General features: G+C 40.7%; 2 protein-coding genes and 1 pseudogene across 2 annotated transcripts in view; 1 reads left to right on the forward strand and 2 right to left on the reverse strand.

Annotated features, from left to right (window-relative positions):
• The window catches only part of LOC138439615 (GTPase IMAP family member 7-like), a 566929-nt gene that overhangs the window by 387253 nt on the left and 160718 nt on the right, over window positions 1-18958 (forward strand). The window lies entirely within an intron of this gene.
• Window positions 12446-15090, reverse strand: LOC138439064 (GTPase IMAP family member 7-like). The gene is made up of 2 exons (XM_069587298.1): window positions 15084-15090; window positions 12446-14655 (listed from the first exon to the last, which is right to left on the reverse strand). Exons 1-2 carry the CDS (start codon window positions 15088-15090, stop codon window positions 13766-13768), a joined length of 897 nt encoding a protein of 298 aa, XP_069443399.1. The 3' UTR covers window positions 12446-13765.
• LOC138439624 (GTPase IMAP family member 7-like) lies at window positions 14914-17343 on the reverse strand (annotated as a pseudogene).

An 18958-nucleotide genomic window follows, 5' to 3' on the forward strand; every position in this document is an offset into this window, starting at 1 on the left:
AATTGCAGAGGAAGGTAAACTTCCAAACTCATTCTATGAGGCCACCATCACCCTAATACCAAAACCTGACAAAGATGTCACAAAAAAAGAAAACTACAGGCCAATATCTCTGATGAACATAGATGCAAAAATCCTCAACAAAATTCTAGCCATCAGAATCCAACAACACATTAAAAAGATCATACACCATGACCAAGTGGGCTTTATCCCAGGGATGCAAGGATTCTTCAATATCCGCAAATCAATCAATGTAATTCACCACATTAACAAATTGAAAAATAAAAACCATATGATTATCTCAATAGATGCAGAGAAGGCCTTTGACAAAATTCAACATCCATTTATGATAAAAACTCTCCAGAAAGCAGGAATAGAAGGAACATATCTCAACATAATAAAAGCTATCTATGACAAACCCACAGCAAACATTATCCTCAATGGTGAAAAATTGAAAGCATTTCCCCTAAAGTCAGGAACAAGACAAGGGTGTCCACTTTCACCGCTACTATTCAACATAGTTCTGGAAGTTTTGGCCACAGCAATCAGAGCAGAAAAAGAAATAAAAGGAATCCAAATTGGAAAAGAAGAAGTAAAACTCTCACTGTTTGCAGATGACATGATCCTCTACATGGAAAACCCTAAAGACTCCACCAGAAAATTACTAGAGCTAATCAATGAATATAGTAAAGTTGCAGGATATAAAATCAACACACAGAAATCCCTTGCATTCCTATACACGAATAATGAGAAAGTAGAAAAAGAAATTAAGGAAACAATTCCATTCACCATTGCAACGAAAAGAATAAAATACTTAGGAATATATCTACCTAAAGAAACTAAAGACCTATATATAGAAAACTATAAAACACTGATGAAAGAAATCAAAGAGGACACTAATAGATGGAGAAATATACCATGTTCATGGATCGGAAGAATCAATATAGTGAAAATGAGTATACTACCCAAAGCAATTTACAAATTCAATGCAATCCCTATCAAGCTACCAGGCACATTTTTCACAGAACTAGAACAAAAAATTTCAAGATTTGTATGGAAATACAAAAAACCTCGAATAGCCAAAGCAATCTTGAGAAAGAAGAATGGAACTGGAGGAATCAACTTGCCTGACTTCAGGCTCTACTACAAAGCCACAGTCATCAAGACAGTATGGTACTGGCACAAAGACAGACATATAGATCAATGGAACAAAATAGAAAGCCCAGAGATAAATCCACACACATATGGACACCTTATCTTTGACAAAGGAGGCAAGAATATACAATGGAGTAAAGACAATCTCTTTAACAAGTGGTGCTGGGAAAACTGGTCAACCACTTGTAAAAGAATGAAACTAGATCACTTTCTAACACTGCACACAAAAATAAACTCAAAATGGATTAAAGATCTAAATGTAAGATCAGAAACTATAAAACTCCTAGAGGAGAACATAGGCAAAACACTCTCAGACATAAATCACAGCAGGATCCTCTATGATCCACCTCCCAGAATGCTGGAAATAAAAGCAAAAATAAACAAATGGGATCTAATTAAAATTAAAACCTTCTGCACAACAAAGGAAAATATAAGCAAGGTGAAAAGACAGCCTTCTGAATGGGAGAAAATAATAGCAAATGAAGCAACTGACAAACAACTAATCTCAAAAATATACAAGCAACTTATGCAGCTCAACTCCAGAAAAATAAACGACCCAATCAAAAAATGGGCCAAAGAACTAAATAGACATTTCTCCAAAGAAGACATACGGATGGCTAACAAACACATGAAAAGATGCTCAACATCACTCATTATTAGAGAAATGCAAATCAAAACCACAATGAGGTACCACTTCACACCAGTCAGAATGGTTGCAACCCAAAAATCTGCAAGCAATAAATGCTGGAGAGGGTGTGGAGAAAAGGGAACCCTCCTACACTGTTGGTGGGAATGCAAACTAGTACAGCCACTATGGAGAACAGTGTGGAGATTCCTTAAAAAATTGCAAATAGAACTACCTTATGACCCAGCAATCCCACTTCTGGGCATACACATCGAGGAAACCAGAATTGAAAGAGACACATGTACCCCAATGTTCATCGCAGCACTGTTTATAATAGCCAGGACATGGAAACAACCTAGATGTCCATCAGCAGATGAATGGATAAGAAAGCTGTGGTACATATACACAATGGAGTATTACTCAGCCGTAAAAAAGAATTCATTTGAATCAGTTCTGATGAGATGGATGAAACTGGAGCCGATTATACAGAGTGAAGTAAGCCAGAAAGAAAAACACCAATACAGTATACTAACACATATATATGGAATTTAGGAAGATGGCAATGACGACCCTGTATGCAAGACAGGGAAAGAGACACAGATGTGTATAACGGACTTTTGGACTCAGAGGGAGAGGGAGAGGGTGGGATGATTTGGGAGAATGACATTCTAACATGTATACTATCATGTGAATTGAATCGCCAGTCTATGTCTGACGCAGGATGCAGCATGCTTGGGGCTGGTGCATGGGGATGACCCAGAAAGATGTTATGGGGAGGGAGGTGGGAGGGGGGTTCATGTTTGGGAATGCATGTAAGAATTAAAGATTTTAAAATTTAAAAATAAATAAATAAATAAATAAATAAATACAAAAAAAAAAAAGCATCCCACAAAAAAAAAAAAAAGATACATACACCCCAATGTTCCTTGCCACGCTGTTTACAATAAGCAGGACAGGGAAGCAATCTACATGTTCATCAGCAAAGGAATGGATAAAGAAGATGTGGTACATAGATACACTGGGATGTTACTCAGCCATAGAAAGGAATGAAACAGTGCCGTTTGCAGAGACGTGGAATGACCTAGAGACTGGATAGACAGTGGATAGACAGTCTAGAGACTGTCACACAGAGTGAAGTAAGTCAGGAAAAAAATATTGTATAATATCAATATATGGAATCTAGAAAAGTCATGCAGATGAATTTATTAGCAAAGCAGAAATAGGGACACAGATATAGAGAACAAACTTATGGATACCAAGGGGGAATGGGGGAGTAGTATGAATTGGGAAACTGGGATCAAAATATACACACTACTATGTATGAAATCTTTTGTGTGTGGGCGGGGGGGCGGTGTTAATTCTAAAAGGTCTTCTAGGCCTTCACAGAACCATTCAACTTCAGCTTCTTCAGCATTACTGGTTGGGGCATAGACTTGGATTACTGTGATACTGAATGGTTTGCCTTGGAAACGAACAAAGATCATTCTGTCGTTTGTTAGATTGCATCCAAGTACTGCATTTTGGACTCTTTTGTTGACCATGATGGCTACTCCATTTCTTCTAAGGGATTCCTGCCCGCAGTAGTAGATATAATGGTCACCTGAGTTAAATTTACCCATTCCAGTCCATTTTAGTTCGCTGATTCCTAGAATGTCAACGTTCACTCTTGCCATTGCCTGTTTGACCACTTCCAATTTGCCTTGATTCATGGACCTGAAATTCCAGGTTCCTATGCAATATTGGGAGACCCAGGTTCGATTCCTGGGTCGGGAAGATCCCCTGGAGAAGGAAATGGCAATCCACTCCAGCACTCTTGCCTGGAAAATCCCATGGACGAAGGAGCCTGAGAGGCTACAGTCTATGGGGTCGCAAAGAGTTGGACACGACTGAGTGACTTCACAGACATGCAATATTGCTCTTTACAGCATCAGACCTTGCTTCTATCACCAGTCATATCCACAGCGGAGTATTTTTTTTTCTTTTTTTTTTTTAATTTTTATTTTACTTTATTTTACTTTACAATACTGTATTGGTTTTGCCATACATTGACATGAATCCACCACGGGTGTACATGCGATCCCAAACATGAACCCCCCTCCCACCTCCCTCCCCACAACATCCCTCTGGGTCATCCCCATGCACCAGCCCCAAGCATGCTGTATCCTGCATCAGACATAGACTGGTGATTCAATTTTTACATGATATTGTTTTTGCTTTGGCTCCATCTCTTCATTCTTTCCAGAGTTATTTCTCCACTGATCTCCAGTAGCATATTGGGCACCTACTGACCTGGGGAGTTCCTTTTTCAGTATCCTATCATTTTGCCTTTTCATACTGTTCATGGGGTTCTCAAGGCAAGAATACTGAAGTGGTTTGCCATTCCCTTCTCCAGTGGACCACATTCTGTCCTTTTCATTATAGGGGACTGGAAAGCAAAAGTAGGAAGTCTAGAAACACCTGGAGTAGCAGGCAAATTTGGCCTTAGAATATGGAATGAAGCAGGGCAAAGGCTAGTAGAGTTTTGCCAAGTGAATGCACTGGTCATAGCAAACACCCTCTTCCAACAACACAAGAGAAGACTCTACACATGGACATCACCAAAGTACTACTACATTTTCTTTCTTTGAAGTTCATCCTAGATGAAAGGGTCCAGTGCTGACTTTCTCACCCGAAGCCTTTTACATTTCACATGTGCTTTGTCTGTCTCCTTTAAGATTTCCAGGTAGCTGATTTAATCAGAGATGGAAGGACCTTATAAAGAATGTGCCTGAGCCCTGTGATGCTCAGATTTTTACCTTGCATCAGACTCATTTGGAGAGTTTATAAAAACACAGATAGCTGCATTCTACTCCCAGAGTTCCTGGTGAGTTTGGGATGGAGCTCAAGATTTTGTACTTCTAATGAGTTTTCAGTTCATGCTGTTGCTGCTGATCCAAGGCCCACACATTGAGAAGCATTGGTCTAGTACACAGTAAGTCTGCAAAGTAGCTGATGGCAGCAGTTTCCGTGACTCTGGGGACCATTAGAGTAGGTAGCCATTGACATCATCTATGAATAGGTCTCTGATGTTCCTCTAATGTGTTAGAGGGTGATGTAATGGAAAAAAGAAGAAACCAATGTGGGTTCACCTCTACAGATGTCCTCATATATTGATGAGGAGACAAGAACTGACATGAATTTGGGTGAACTCAGGGAGTTGGTGATGGACAGGGAGGCCTGGTGTGCTGTGGTCCATGGGGTCGCAAAGAGTCGGACATCACTGAGTGACTGAACCGAACTGAACTGAGACAGGTGGGAGGAAATGGCATGAATGATGATTTGAAGGTAGAAGCATTATACAGGTGGGAAAAAGAACACAAGTGAACTAGGTGAAACAGACACCAGTACAATTTAATTTCTTTGGGCTAAGCACTGTGTTTTGGAACTTCCCAGGTGGTGCAATGGTAAAGAATCTGCTTGCCAATGCAGGAGATGCAGGTTTGATCCCTGGATCAAGAAGATCCCTTGGAGGAGGAAAAGGCAACCCATTCCATTATTCTTGCCTGGGAAATCCTATGGAAAGAGGAGCCTGGTGGGCTACAGTCCATGGGGTTACAAAGAGTTGGACATGACTTGGCAAATATGTGAGAGCATGAGCAAATGCTGAGTATTATAGCTTCTCCTCACTTGGCCTCACTGGGAAGTAGAGATTATTATCTCCAAATCTAACTAAGTAAAAACAATCAGAAAAGTGAATAACTTGAACAACTTAGAGAATGAATGTGGGGCCAGAGCCTGGAAGGGGACTTTCAGGATCTCAGGCCTATATCGCTGCATATTTTACAAGGTAGCCAAATGGAAGGAATTGGGGCTGTGAAGAAAGTTTGCAGCCTGATGTAAATCTGTTAATTCCAGCCAAAAAGTATGACCTGTGGCATATAGTGGGGGATCTTCAGCAACAGACATGAGATAAAACTAAGTTGCATAATCTTGATTTGGTAAGTGGAGATTCAAGAAGCACAATGGGGACGAGAGAGAACTTATGTCTATCACATAAACCCTTGTTTCTCTCTCCCTTCCCCATTTTTTCTCTTATCTGCCCACTCCTGTGTTACCCAGTATCAGTCTGAGCCTCTCTTCCACTTTCTCTCCTCACTTTCTTACACAATGTCTTAAAAAACAAAACAAACAAACAAACAAAACAAAACCCAAACCTGAAGTATAGTTGATTTACAATGTTATCTAGTTTCAAGTGGATGTGCTGCGAAGTGATTTAGTTGATTCTTTTCCATTATAGGTTATTACAAGAAGCAGAATATAGTTTCTTGTGCTACACAGTCTATTTTATTATGGTTATCTATTTTACATACACTGGTGTGTATCTGTTCATACCAAATTTCCAATTTATCCTCCCCCTCTTTTCCCTTCGGTAACAATGTTTGCTTCTGTATCTGAATCTGTTTATGCTTTGCAAATGAGCACATTTGTATTTTTTTTGGTAGATTCCACATATAAGCAAAATGGTATAATACTTGGCTTTCTCTCTCTGACTTACTTCACTTAGTATGATAATCACTAGGTCCATCCATGTTGCTGAAAATGGCATTATTTCATTCTTTTTTCAAGACTGAGTACTTTTCCTTTGTATACATGTACCACAACTATATTCTGCATCTAAGAGGAGAGTGAAAAAGTTGGCCTAAAGCTCAACATTCAGAAAATGAAGATCATGGCATCTGGTCCCATCACTTCATGGCAAATAGATGGGGAAACAGTGGAAACAGTGTCAGACTTTATTTTGGGGCTCCAAAATCACTGCAGATGGTGATTGCAGCCATGAAATTAAAAGATGCTTACTCCTTGGAAGGAAAGTTATGACCAACCTAGATAGCCTATTCAAAAGCAGAGACATTACTTTGCTGACTAAGGTCTGTCTAGTCAAGGCTATGATTTTCCCTGTGGTCATGTATGGATGTGAGAGTTGGACTGTGAAGAAGGCTGAACACAAAAGAATTGATGCTTTAGAACTGTGGTGTTGGAGAAGACTCTTGAGGGTCCGTTGGACTGCAAGGAGATCCAACCAGTCCATTCTGAAGGAGATCAGCCCTGGGATTTCTTTGGAAGGAATGATGCTAAAGCTGAAACTCCAGTACTTTGGCCATCTCATGCGAAGAGTTGACTCATTGGAAAAGACTCTGATGCTGGGAGGGATTGGGCGCAGGAGGAAGAGGGGACGACAGAGGATGAGATGGCTGGATGGTGTCACCGACTCGATGAACGTGGGTTTGAGTGAACTCCGGGAGTTGGTGATGGACACGTGGGCCTGGCGTGCTGCAATTCATGGGGTCACAAAGAGTTGGACATGACTGAGCAAGAGAACTGAACTGAACTGAATAACCTATAATGGAAAAGAATCAACAGAATCACTCTGCTGTGCACCTGAAACTAATACAATATTATAAATCAACTTTACTTTAGTGTTGTCTTTTTTTTTTAAGACATTGTGCAGAAAGATAGGGGAGAAAGTGGAAGAGAGGCCTAGATTGATACTGGGTAACACAGGATTGCGGAGAAGGCAATGGCACCGCACTCCAGTACTCTTGCCTGGAAAATCCCATGGACAGAGGAGCCTGGAAGGCTGCAGTCCATGGGATCGCTGAGGGTCGGGCATGACTGAGTGACTTCACTTTCACTTTCCACTTTCATGCATTGGAGAAGGAAATGGCAACCCACTCCAGTGTTCTTGGCTGGAGAATCCCAGGGACCAGGAAGCCTGGTGAGCTGCCATCTATGGGGTCGCACAGAGTCGGACACGACTGAAGTGACTTAGCAGCAACACAGGATTGGGCAGTTCAGTTCAGTTCAGTTGCTCAGTAGTGTCTGATTCTTTGAGACCCCATGGACTGCAGCACCCCAGGCTTCCCAGTTCATCACTAACTCCTGGAGCTTGCTCAAACTCATGTCCATTGAGTCAGTGATGCCATCCAACCACCTCATCCTCTGTCATCCTCTTTTCCTCCTGCCTTCAATCTTTCCCAGCATCAGGGTCTTTTCAAATGAGTCAGTTCTTCACATCAGGTGGCCAGATATTGGAGTTTCAGCTTCAGCATCAGACCTTCCAATGAATATACAGGATTGGTTTCCTTTAGGATGGACTGGTTGGATCTCCGTGCAGTCCAAGGGACTCGCAAGGGTATTCTCCAACACCACAGTTCAAAAGCATCAATTCTTTGGCACTCAGCTTTCTTTATAGTCCAACTCTCACATCCATATATGACTAGTAGAAAGCCATAGCTTTGACTAGATGGACCTTTGTTGGCAAAGTAATGTCACTGCTTTTTAATATGCTGTCTAGGTTGGTCATAGCTTTTCTTGGATTACTGTGATATTAAATGGCTTGCCTTGGAAACAAACAAAGATCATTCTGTCATTTTTGAGATTGCAACCAAGTATTGCTTTTTTTAAAATTTTTATTTTTACTTTATTTTACTTTACAATACTGTATTGGTTTTGCATACATTGACATGAATCCACCATGGGTGTACACTTGTTCCCCATCCTGACACCCCCCCCCCCCACCGCCCACCCCATATCATCTCTCTGGATCATCCCCTTGCACCAGCCCCAAGCATCCTGTATCCTGCATCAAACATAGACTGGGGATTCGTTTCTTACATGATAGTATACATGTTTCAATACCATTCTCCCAAATCATCCCACCCTCTCCCTCTCCCTCAGAGTCCAAAGTCCAGTCTATACATCTGTGTCTCTTTTGCTGTCTCGCATACAGGGTCATCATTACCATCTTTCTAAATTCCATATATATGTGTTAGTATACTGTATTGGTGTTTTTCTTTCTGGCTTACTTCACTCTGTATAATCAGCTCCAGTTTCATCCACCTCATTAGAACTGATTCAAATGTATTCTTTTTAATGGCTGAATAATACTCCATTGTGTATCTGTACCACAGCTTTCTATCCATTCATCTGCTAATGGACATCTAGGTTGTTTCCATGTCCTGGCTATTATAAACAGTGCTGCGATGAACATTGGGGTACATGTGTCTCTTTCAATTCTGGTTTCCTTGGTGTGTATGCCCAGCAGTGGGATTGCTGGCTCATAAGGCAGTTCTATTTGAAATTTTTTAAGAAATCTCCATAGTGGCTGTACTAGTTTGCATTCCCACCAACAGTGCAAGACAGTTCCCTTTTCTCCACACCCTCTCCAGCATTTATTGCTTGTAGACTTTTGGATCGCAGCCATTCTGACTGGTGTGAAGTGGTACCTCCTTGTGGTCTTGATTTGCATTTCTCTGATAGTGAGTGATGTTGAGCATCTGCATTTTGTACTCTTTTGTTGACTATGAGGGCTACTCCATTTCTTCTAAGGGATTCTTGCCCACAGTAGTAGATATAATGGTCATCTGAGTTAAGTTCACCCATTCTAGTCCATTTTAGTTCACTGATTCCTAACATATCGATGGTCACTCTTGTCATCTCCTTTTTGACCACTTCCAATTTGCTTTGATTCATGAGCCTAACATTCCAGGTTCCTATGCAATATTGTTTTTTACAGCATCAGACTTTACTTCCACTACCAGTCACATACACAACTGGGCATTGTTTTCACTTTGGCTCCATCTCTTTATTCTTGCTGGAGTTATTTCTCTACTCTTCTCCAGTAGCATATTGGGCATCTACAGACCTGGGGATTTTATCTTTCAGTGTCATATATTTTGCCTTTTCTTACTGTTCCTGTGGTTCTCAAAGCAAGAATATTGAAGTGGTTGCCATTCCCTTCTCCAGTGGATCACATTTTGTCAGAATTCTCCCCCATGACCCATCCATCTTGGGTGGCCCTACATGGCATGGCTCATAGTTTCATTGAGTTAGACAAGGCTGTGGTCCATATGATCAGTTTGATTAGTTTTCTGTGATTGTGGCTTTCATTCTGTCTTCCCTCTGAAGGATAAGGATAAGAGCTTATGGAAGCTTCCTAATAGGAGAGACTGACTTTGGGGGAAATTGGATCTTGTTCTGATGGGCAGGGCCTTGCTCAGTAAATCTTTACTGAACAAGGGAAGCAATGTGGGCAGAGTAAGGAAAAATAATGGGAAAGTGAGAGAAAAATAGGAGTTTTTGTGGATAGATGGTAACTTCCCTCTTGTCCCTGTTTTGCTTCTTTAATCGCCACTTACCAAATCAAGATTATGCAGCTCAGCTTTATTCCATGTCTGTTGCTCAAGAGACTCCCACTATATGTCACAGTTCATACTTCTTGGCTGGAGTTAACAGATTTATCCATTCACCTGTTGATGGACATTTAGGTTCACATGATGTCATTTTTTTTAACACTCTTGACTCCAGTTCCTTGCCTCACTACATCAGGGAGTCTGAAATACCCAACCTTATGAGAACACTGTTTCCTTCGGTTCTGGTTGTGGGTCCCAATAGATTCCAGAACTGATGAGCCTGAGGGTCTCAAAGAGTCGAGCAGAGTCACTAGCTTTCGGGATAGGGCATTGCAAACTGCCTGCTATCACTCTGTGATGAGAACACCCGTATCTTGATCTGTGAACAGGAAAAGCCATGGGTGAACTCTCTAGAACATCTGACTTATCTTCTCATCCTCCTGTGTGAGACTCTATTCCCGAGGGCAAGGCCTCATCTCCCAATCTTCACCCCTGGAAACCCAGAGCTCACAAGCTCCCTTTTGGTGTCTTGGTTCCCAAAGAGAGAGGGCGTGGAAACCATTGCTGGTGTCTTCCTGGCACACCTCAGGTAGCCCTTCTAGATGATCTGGCTCTGGAAGACAGAGGGAGCCTGGTCAGGAGGTCCTGAGGCTTTGGCCAGAAAAACCTGGATATGGAGGACAGGAAGGGACCTTAATGCATCACTCAAACCTCAGTTCAAGAAGCCCTGGGGACCTGAAGCAGTGAGAGGAGAGGAGGCCCGGGGAATGTCTGTCAGGGAAGGGGTCTGGTTAGATTGTAAGGAGGGATGGGGTGTGGGTGCAGTGAGGGCAGCCCAAAGAACAGGATCCACGCTCAAGACCCGTATTTCTCACTTTTTTTTTTTTTTTTGCCCGTGGCTATTCTTTGTCAGCGAGTTTATATCTCATAAGGGACACAGAGGGCATGGTGTCCACACCAGAGTCCTCATGAGCAAGGGGCTCCCTGCAGGATTCGATGGAAACTCCTGCCTCTGCTCATGGACTGGACAGGCTCTGTCCATTCCACCCTTCCCTCCTCTTTCCATTTTGTTCCATTTTATCACATTCCTTCACACCAGTGTTCACTGCACACCTTCTATGTGTTAGGTCTGGGCAGTGGTGTTTATAAGAGGAGATCTCAGCCTAGTCAGGGGGAGAGTCTCAGCACAGGACATAAAGGGTAAAACAAACCAGCGATTTGTGTGGGACCCAGAATGCATGAAACAGAAGTCAGGGGCTAGGGGAGGAGAGCAGCAGGAAGCTGGCCTGTGTTACGGGGACCAGCGAGCTGAAAAGGCAGCTGATAGTTCTTCGGGGAGTAGGGCCCTGCTGGGGGTTCTGAGAATCTCAGACTTGAATCCCACCCCACCCTCTTTTTCTGCTTGTCTGCATTGCTTCCCTGGCCCTACAGGGGAGGTTGAATGAAGACCACCCAGTTAGAACAGGTGTGAAGTTCAAGTCAGTGCCCTGTGTGGATAAACCAGGGCTCCCACCCCATTCTGTGCCTGGCCCCCTTCATCCTCCTGTGTATGTCCTTAAACTACCTTTATATCTCCTGCTCACTGATACATTCTCACTGAAATTTCAAAGATATAAGTGAAAATGGAATAGAGGGAATTCATATTTTATTAGAAATCAGAGCAGTTTGTAATTCCCTTAATGAATGAAACTACATGGAGAACTGAATAACAACAAAATAAAACTTTTGGATTAAGCTACAGCAGTATTTAGAGGGAACTTAATAATCTTAAATATGTATACTCGAATATAAGAAGGCAATTTAAAAAAGAAGAGCTAAATAAAACCAAAGAACTAAAAAAATAAAAAGGAAATAATAAAGGAACAGAAATTAATGAACTATAAGAGCACAAATAAACATATCAAAATTTAAAAACTAAAGTTGATTCCTTGGAATGAATCATTATGATTCAATTGAAATAAAAAGAGAGTGAATATAATGAAAATACTAAACATTATAAAGGTTATAACTATCTATTTAAAGGAGATTTAAAATTTTTTTAAGAATTTTATGAATAAATTTATGTCAATAACAAAATACAGATAGTAGATAATAAAAAAATAAACTATACAATTTTAGGTAACAAGGAAACCAATGGCATTATTAATCCCATAAGAAAAAATACTTTCTCACTATTTCCCAAATTTTATCCTTTAAATATTTGACTCCTTTATATTTTTCTAGAAATCTAGGCAGACCTATTGCAAATAAGACCACTGTGTTAAGAAACATACCAGAGGAACTTCCCTGGTTGCCCAGTGGTTAGGACTTTGCCTTCTAATGCAGGGATGTGGGTTTGCTCTCTGATTGGGAAGCTAAGGCTCCACATACCTCCTGGCCAAAAGCCAAAACATAAAACAGAAGCAATACAGTAACAAACTTAATAAAGACTTTAAAAATGGTCCACATTAAAAAAATACATTAAAAAAAGAAACATACCAGAAACTAGGCATAAATTCTCAACAATTACTTTATTTTAACAAAGCTTTGTTTTATTTTGTCAAATTATTGCCATCACTCAAATTTGCCCCTCTTTGAGCTAAGTCACATATTCTAACCCTCTTTCCACATTTCACAACACAACTGAAACCTTTCCAGAAGCATTGACTTTAGACTTAAGGCTCCTAAAATAGAAGTAGTCTCTTTATTTTATGACTACCTCTTACAACTTTACCATTTACCCTAATCACCAGATTGAGCATTTTTGAAAATTAAAATTCACTCTCGGGTCAAGCTGTGATCTCTGAAAACAGTCAAAAGTTTTGTTTTAGCCACACTACAGGTATGACAGGACTCCTATACAGATGTATTTTACTGGTCAGATCTGAGAGCCCCTAGTGCCTGTGGCTGGACCTTTGGTTGGAGGTGACAGCTGGTCAGATAAGACTGGGCAGAGAGGGATCCAGGAGACAAATGTCCTCATCTAATTCTCTGGCTCCCACAGATCCTTTGTTGGCCTTCTCACTGGCGGTGTCTGAGAGAGAGTCAGAGAACATTGCACCCCAGGATGTGGTCCCTGGCAGGGCCAAAGGATCAAAAAGGGAAGGCAGTGGATCTTCAGGGGGAAATGGAACATTCTGGCACAGAGCTATCTGAATTTATAGGCAGAAGAACTTTAAGCCAGCACCTAGAAGAGGAAAGCGGAGAAAAATAAGACAATTGTTTTTGAAATGGCCCTTTGGAATTATTGTTTGTTGGAGAATATTACAAATGTTATTATTTATCTCTTTGTTCATTTGTTGAATAAACAATATGCTGAAATAGATCAAAGAGCTTATAGTAAAAAGTAAGTTTCCTTCCACCCCTGATTCCTAGAAACTGAAGTTCCATTCCCCAGCAGCAAGTGGCCAGTATTTCAAGAAATATTTATATATATATGTATTAACATACATCTTGTACTAGTTATCTACTGCTGTGTAACAAATTACCCCAAAGTTTAGCAGCTAAAAACAACAAATATTTATTATCTCATCTCTCACGAACCAGAGAACAATGTTGCTGAGGGGACCGGAAGTTTTGCCGACAGTCACACAGTGTTCACAAGGGGCCTGTGTACTGTGTTTCACAGGTAGTGGTAAGGCTCAATGCAGGATGCATTTCAGCCTTCAAATTCCTTTCATTTAAGTCTTTACCATGTGTAATGAGCTAGCACTCAAACTTGGCAATTTTGTAATTTCTTAAATTAGCTGATGTCTGTTGGTGGGGAGGCAGATGTGGAGAGGGTAGGGAGTGAGCTGGAAAGATGCTTTGCTAACCATAGTAAACTGTGAGAAAATAGTTACTTCTTAAACCAATTACTTATTCTTGAAGGAAAATTCATATTTCCATCTTGTTTATCTCTGAAGATACTGTTTCGGGCCTCCTCCCTAGCATGTCTTAGTGTTTCTTCATATTCCATCTTTAGTAACTTAATTTTTCTCTCTTTTTCCTGCATCCTATTTTGGCATGCCTGAGCACACTTCATTTCTACTTTTTGGATATCTGTTTTTAATTGATCATGATAGATTTCCTTCAAGACTTCTTCCCGCCTCCTCAGTCTTTCCACTGTGTTCTTGTATATGGCATCAGAAAAGTAAGTCCCTTGGTTGTTCTGCACCATGTTTTCTATCAGCTCCACCAGCTCCTGTACCTGAGCTTCGTTCTCAGCCTGGTCTGTGTTTTTGCTGTTACTGATGGCACAGCAGCGCTCTCCACAATCCTTGATCAGGCTTTGTAGGTTTACATCCGCATTCTCCAAAAAGTCGCTCAGGCTCTGGTCCTCCAGCTCCTCTTTGCGAGTGAATAAGATGATCATATACTTCATGGCTGCTTCCCCAAACAAAGCCTTGACCAACTGCACAGTTTGCTGCTCTTCCTGTGTGTAGTGGCCCAGCCTCAGGACCAAGACGATGGCATGAGTCCCAGGACAGGAGGCGAGGACACATCGGCAGATTTCCCTGCAGGTCGTGTTCAGGCTCTTCTTGGTGTCGAAGAGCCCTGGGGTGTCAACAACAATTAGTTCTCTCCCCTTCCATTTCCGGGATGCTTTCTGACAATCTTTAGTAACAGCTTCCGCAGCAATCTTAGACTCGAATACCTTTTCCCCGAGGATGGTGTTTGCAGTCGCATTTTTCCCACTTCCGGTCTTTCCTACCAGCACAATCCTCAGAGTTTTGTACTGGGCATTAGCTGTACAGTGTGGGCAAGTCAGCTATGGTTTTCCAGGAAAATAAAAAATATATATTTACATAAAGTTGAAACCATTCCCAACCCTTTCTTACTCTCCTGAACCTATAAATCATTCCAAGTTTTCTAAACTGGGCAAAGCTGTATTTCTTGTAGGATTCCCTCCCAAATATCTTCTACATATTATTCTAGTTCCCATTGCATCACTTTCTTGTGTTGCTGTGATAAAAGCAGTGATTTCCATTTTAAAATCTGTTTTTATCTTGTTTTTTTTTTCTCACTGTCTTTATGTCTAAAATGGAGATGGAAATGGCAACCCACTCCAGTATCCTTGCCTGGAAAATCCCAGGGACACAGGAGCCTGGTGGGCTGCAGTCCATGGTGTTGCAAAGAATCAGACATGACGTAGCAACTAAACAACAACAAAATACTATACATGTTGATCTGGAGGAAGTCTGATTTTGTTTAAGATACCAAATCTGAGGAATCCTGGTGGAAGAAGTTAGCATCTTATCCTATGAAAGACTGTTCATTAAAAAGCTCTAACAAACTGGACACAAATGGAAAGAAAGGGTGGATGGAAGAGAGAGCACAACAGTCCCCTATGGGGACTCCAACACAAAGGAAAAGCTTATTAATAGTGACTTCACTAAAAACATAAAATTGAAGGAAACCAGTGGTAATGGAAGAAATTATAAAGAAAGTAGTGGAAGGGCTCCCACCAAACAGCATAAATCCCAGACAATTTCACAGGAGAATTCTATTAAACTCTCGGTGACCACAGAATCCCAATTTCACTTAAATTATTTCAGAATATAAGGGGAAAAGGTAAACCTTCAAATCCTTTCTAAGAAGTAAACGTAACTGTGAGCTGCCAAACTGACAAAGATTGTACCAGAAAAGAAAACTACTTACGAATCTCATTTATGAATACCAATGTTGTTATTATACTCAGTTGCCTAGTTGTATCTGATGATTTGCTACCTCATGGACTGTAGCCCACCAGGCACCTAGCTCATGGAATTCTCTGGACAAAAATACTGGAGCAGGTTGCTATTTCCTACTCCAAAATTCAGTTGGAGATCTTCCCGACCCAGGGACCAAAATGGAGTCTCTTGCATCTCCTGCATTGGCAGGCAGATTCTTTACCACTGTGCTACCTGGGAAGCTCTATGAATACCAACAGAAAATCCTAATAAAACATTAGCAAAAATGGAATCAGACAACATTTGAAAAAGGGTTCAATTCTGACCAAGCGGGATTTAACTCTAGAAAACTAGAGTGGGGGGGAGGGTCAATGAGAGGAAAATCATTAATACAACCCATCAATAGCCATTCACTGTAAAAAAAAAAAAATGTTCTATAAAATATGAATTGACACATACTTTCTTATCTCTCTACTCCTCTTGAGAGGCAGAAACTTACTTAATGGGGAAATACTTTGTCTCTAAAACTAAAACCATCTCCACCTAACTTTCACATGATATTTGAGAAATCTGTCAATACAAAGACAATATATTTGTTATAGGAATGTAATTACAGTATTGAGAATTAGAAATAGAACAAAAGAGGAGGTCAGAATATAAATAGTATGGAAAACCCCTTAGAGTATTGGCACACAAATAGACAGACCAAAGGAAAACATAGAAAATCTAGACAAACACTTGGTAGTTTAGGGAAATTTAGTGTATAACAAACCCAACAATCCACACCAGTGAAGAATTGGTTTGAATATTTTAAAAAGTATAAAATTGGGTTCATTCCTCACATCAACCCGAGAAATGTGCCAAATGCATCCGATTTTTGTTAAAAAATTAAACTATATACTGCTAGAAATGAAATATTTTTAAATGCAACTTCATAACTTCCTCAAATATATGACTGAAGACATTATTTGGACCTCCTCCCTAACATTTCTTAGTTTTTCTTCGTAGTCCATCTTTAGTAATTAAATTTTTCTCACTTTTCCCCACATACTCTTCTTGCATTCCTGAGCACTCTCCTCTTCCACTCTTAGAATCTGTATTTCTAAGTGATCAGGGTAGATTTTCTTCAAGACTTCCTCCTTTCTCTTTCTTACCTCCGTGCCCTTGTGTGCAGGGTTGGTAAAGTAAGCTCCTTGGTTGTCCTGTACCATCTTGTCTATCAGCTCCACCAGCTCCTGCACCTGAGCTTCCTTCTCAGCCTGGTCTGTCCTGTTACTGAAGACACAGTATCGGTCTCCACACTCCTTGATGAGGCTTTGTAGCTTTCTCAGCTCCCTCACATAGTCCCTCAGGCTCTTGTCCTCTTTGTGAGTGACCAAGATGATCATGTACTTCATGGCTGCTTCCCCAAACAGATTCTTGATCAATGCCACGGTTTGCTGCTCTTCCTGTGTGTAGCAGCCCAGCTGTATGACCAAAATGATGGCGTGGAGTCCGTGGTGGGAGGTAAAGAGATATTCTTTAATTTCATTTAAGATAGCTTTCTGGCTCTCCTTTGTGTAGAAGAGCCCTGGGCTATCAATAATGAGAAGATCTCTCCCTCCCATTTCTGGGATGCTTCCTGACAACTTTTGGTAATAAATTGGGCAGGAATCTTAGAGTCGAATGCTTGTTCCCCAAGGATGGTGTTTGCAGTCACACTTTTTCCACTTTCTGTCCTCCCAACCAGCATGATCCTCAGGGCATTGTCCTTGGCACCAGCCATGCTCACATCAGAGGCTGTGGCGTGTAGGCAAGCCAACTATGGTTTACAAAGAAAAGAAAAAGATATATTTAGTTAAAGTTGAAATCATTCCCAACCCTTCCTTATTTGTTATTGTCCTGAATATATACCTCATTCCAAGCCTTCTAAGCTGGGTGAAGTTGTATTTCTAGTAGGATTCCCTCCCTGATAACTTTCACTTATCATTCTAGTTCCCATTGCATCCCTTTCTTGTGTTGCTGTGATGAAAGCAGTGCTTTTCATTTTAAAATATTTGTTTTTTTTTTTTAACTATTTTCATTTTCAAGTAACAAAATCCTATACATTTTGTTGCAGAGCAGGTTCCATTTTGCTCAAGGAATCCTGGTGAAGCAGTTAACCTCCTATTCTATGAAAAGTTGTTTATTAAAAGCACTAACAATCTGGACACCAAGGGAAAGAAAGTGTGGGTGGAAGAGAGAGTTCAACAGTCCCCTACAGTGATTCTCAACACAAAGAAAAACTACCATTTGGTGAGACGTGTGAAAATTGTCCTGAAATTTGTGCATGCCACACAGAGCTAAAGTAATCCTATTTTCTCATACTTCACAGAGAAAGGAAGATAAATTTGATATTCTTGTTCTAAAAAATACACTAGTGTTTGCAAACAATAATTGATTGCTTATGATATATAGTAATAAAAAGTGTTTGAAGTGGGATTGATGGCCATCTGGCTTGGTATTTTAGACAATAATCCTTCATCAGTTGAAAAAATAGATCCAATAAGGTCTAAATTTTAAACTGTGTACATATTTTGTAGGTAATGAGAGATTATCAATATTGACCTCATTAGAGACATAAAATTGAAGTAAATCATGAAGTGATCATAGAAGAAATGATAAAGTAGTCAAAATTGTTGTCATTCAATCACCAAGTCAAGTCCAACTCTTTGTGACCCTGTGGACTGTAGCATGCCATGCTCCTCTATCCTCCATTACCTCCTGGAGTTTGCTCAAATTCACATCCACTGAGTCCCGTGATGCTATCTAACCATCTGATCCTCTGTTGGTCCCTTTTCCTTTTGTTCAATCTTTCCCAGCACCAGGGTCTTTTCCAATGGGTTGGCTCTTCAACCTCAGGTGGCCCAAGTATTGGAGCTTCAGCTTCAGTATCAGCCCTTCCAATGAATATTCAGGGTTGATTTTCTTTAGGACTGACAGGTTTGATTGCCTTATTGTCCAAGGGACTCTCAAGAGTCTTCTCCAGCGCCACAATTTGAAAGCATCGGTTCTTTAGTGCTCAGCCTTCTTTATGGCTCAACTCTCACATTCGTACCTGACTATTGGAAAAGCCATAGCTTTGACTATATGGACCTTTGTTGGCAAGCGATGTCTCCATTTTTTAATATGCTGTCTAGGTTTGTCATAGCTTTCCTTCTTAGGAGCTAGTGTCTTTTAATTTCATGACTGCAGTCACTGCAGTGATTTTGGAGCCCAAGAAAAGAAAATCTGTCAGTGCTTCCACTTTTTCCCCTTCTATTTTCCAGGAAGTGATGGGACCTGATGCCATGATCTTAGTATTTTGAATGCTGAGTTTCAAATCAACTTTTTCACTCTCCTCTTTCACTCTCATCAAGAGG

This window comes from Ovis canadensis, chromosome 4, assembly GCF_042477335.2.
Source record: "Ovis canadensis isolate MfBH-ARS-UI-01 breed Bighorn chromosome 4, ARS-UI_OviCan_v2, whole genome shotgun sequence".
Classification (NCBI taxonomy): Eukaryota; Metazoa; Chordata; class Mammalia; order Artiodactyla; family Bovidae; genus Ovis; species Ovis canadensis.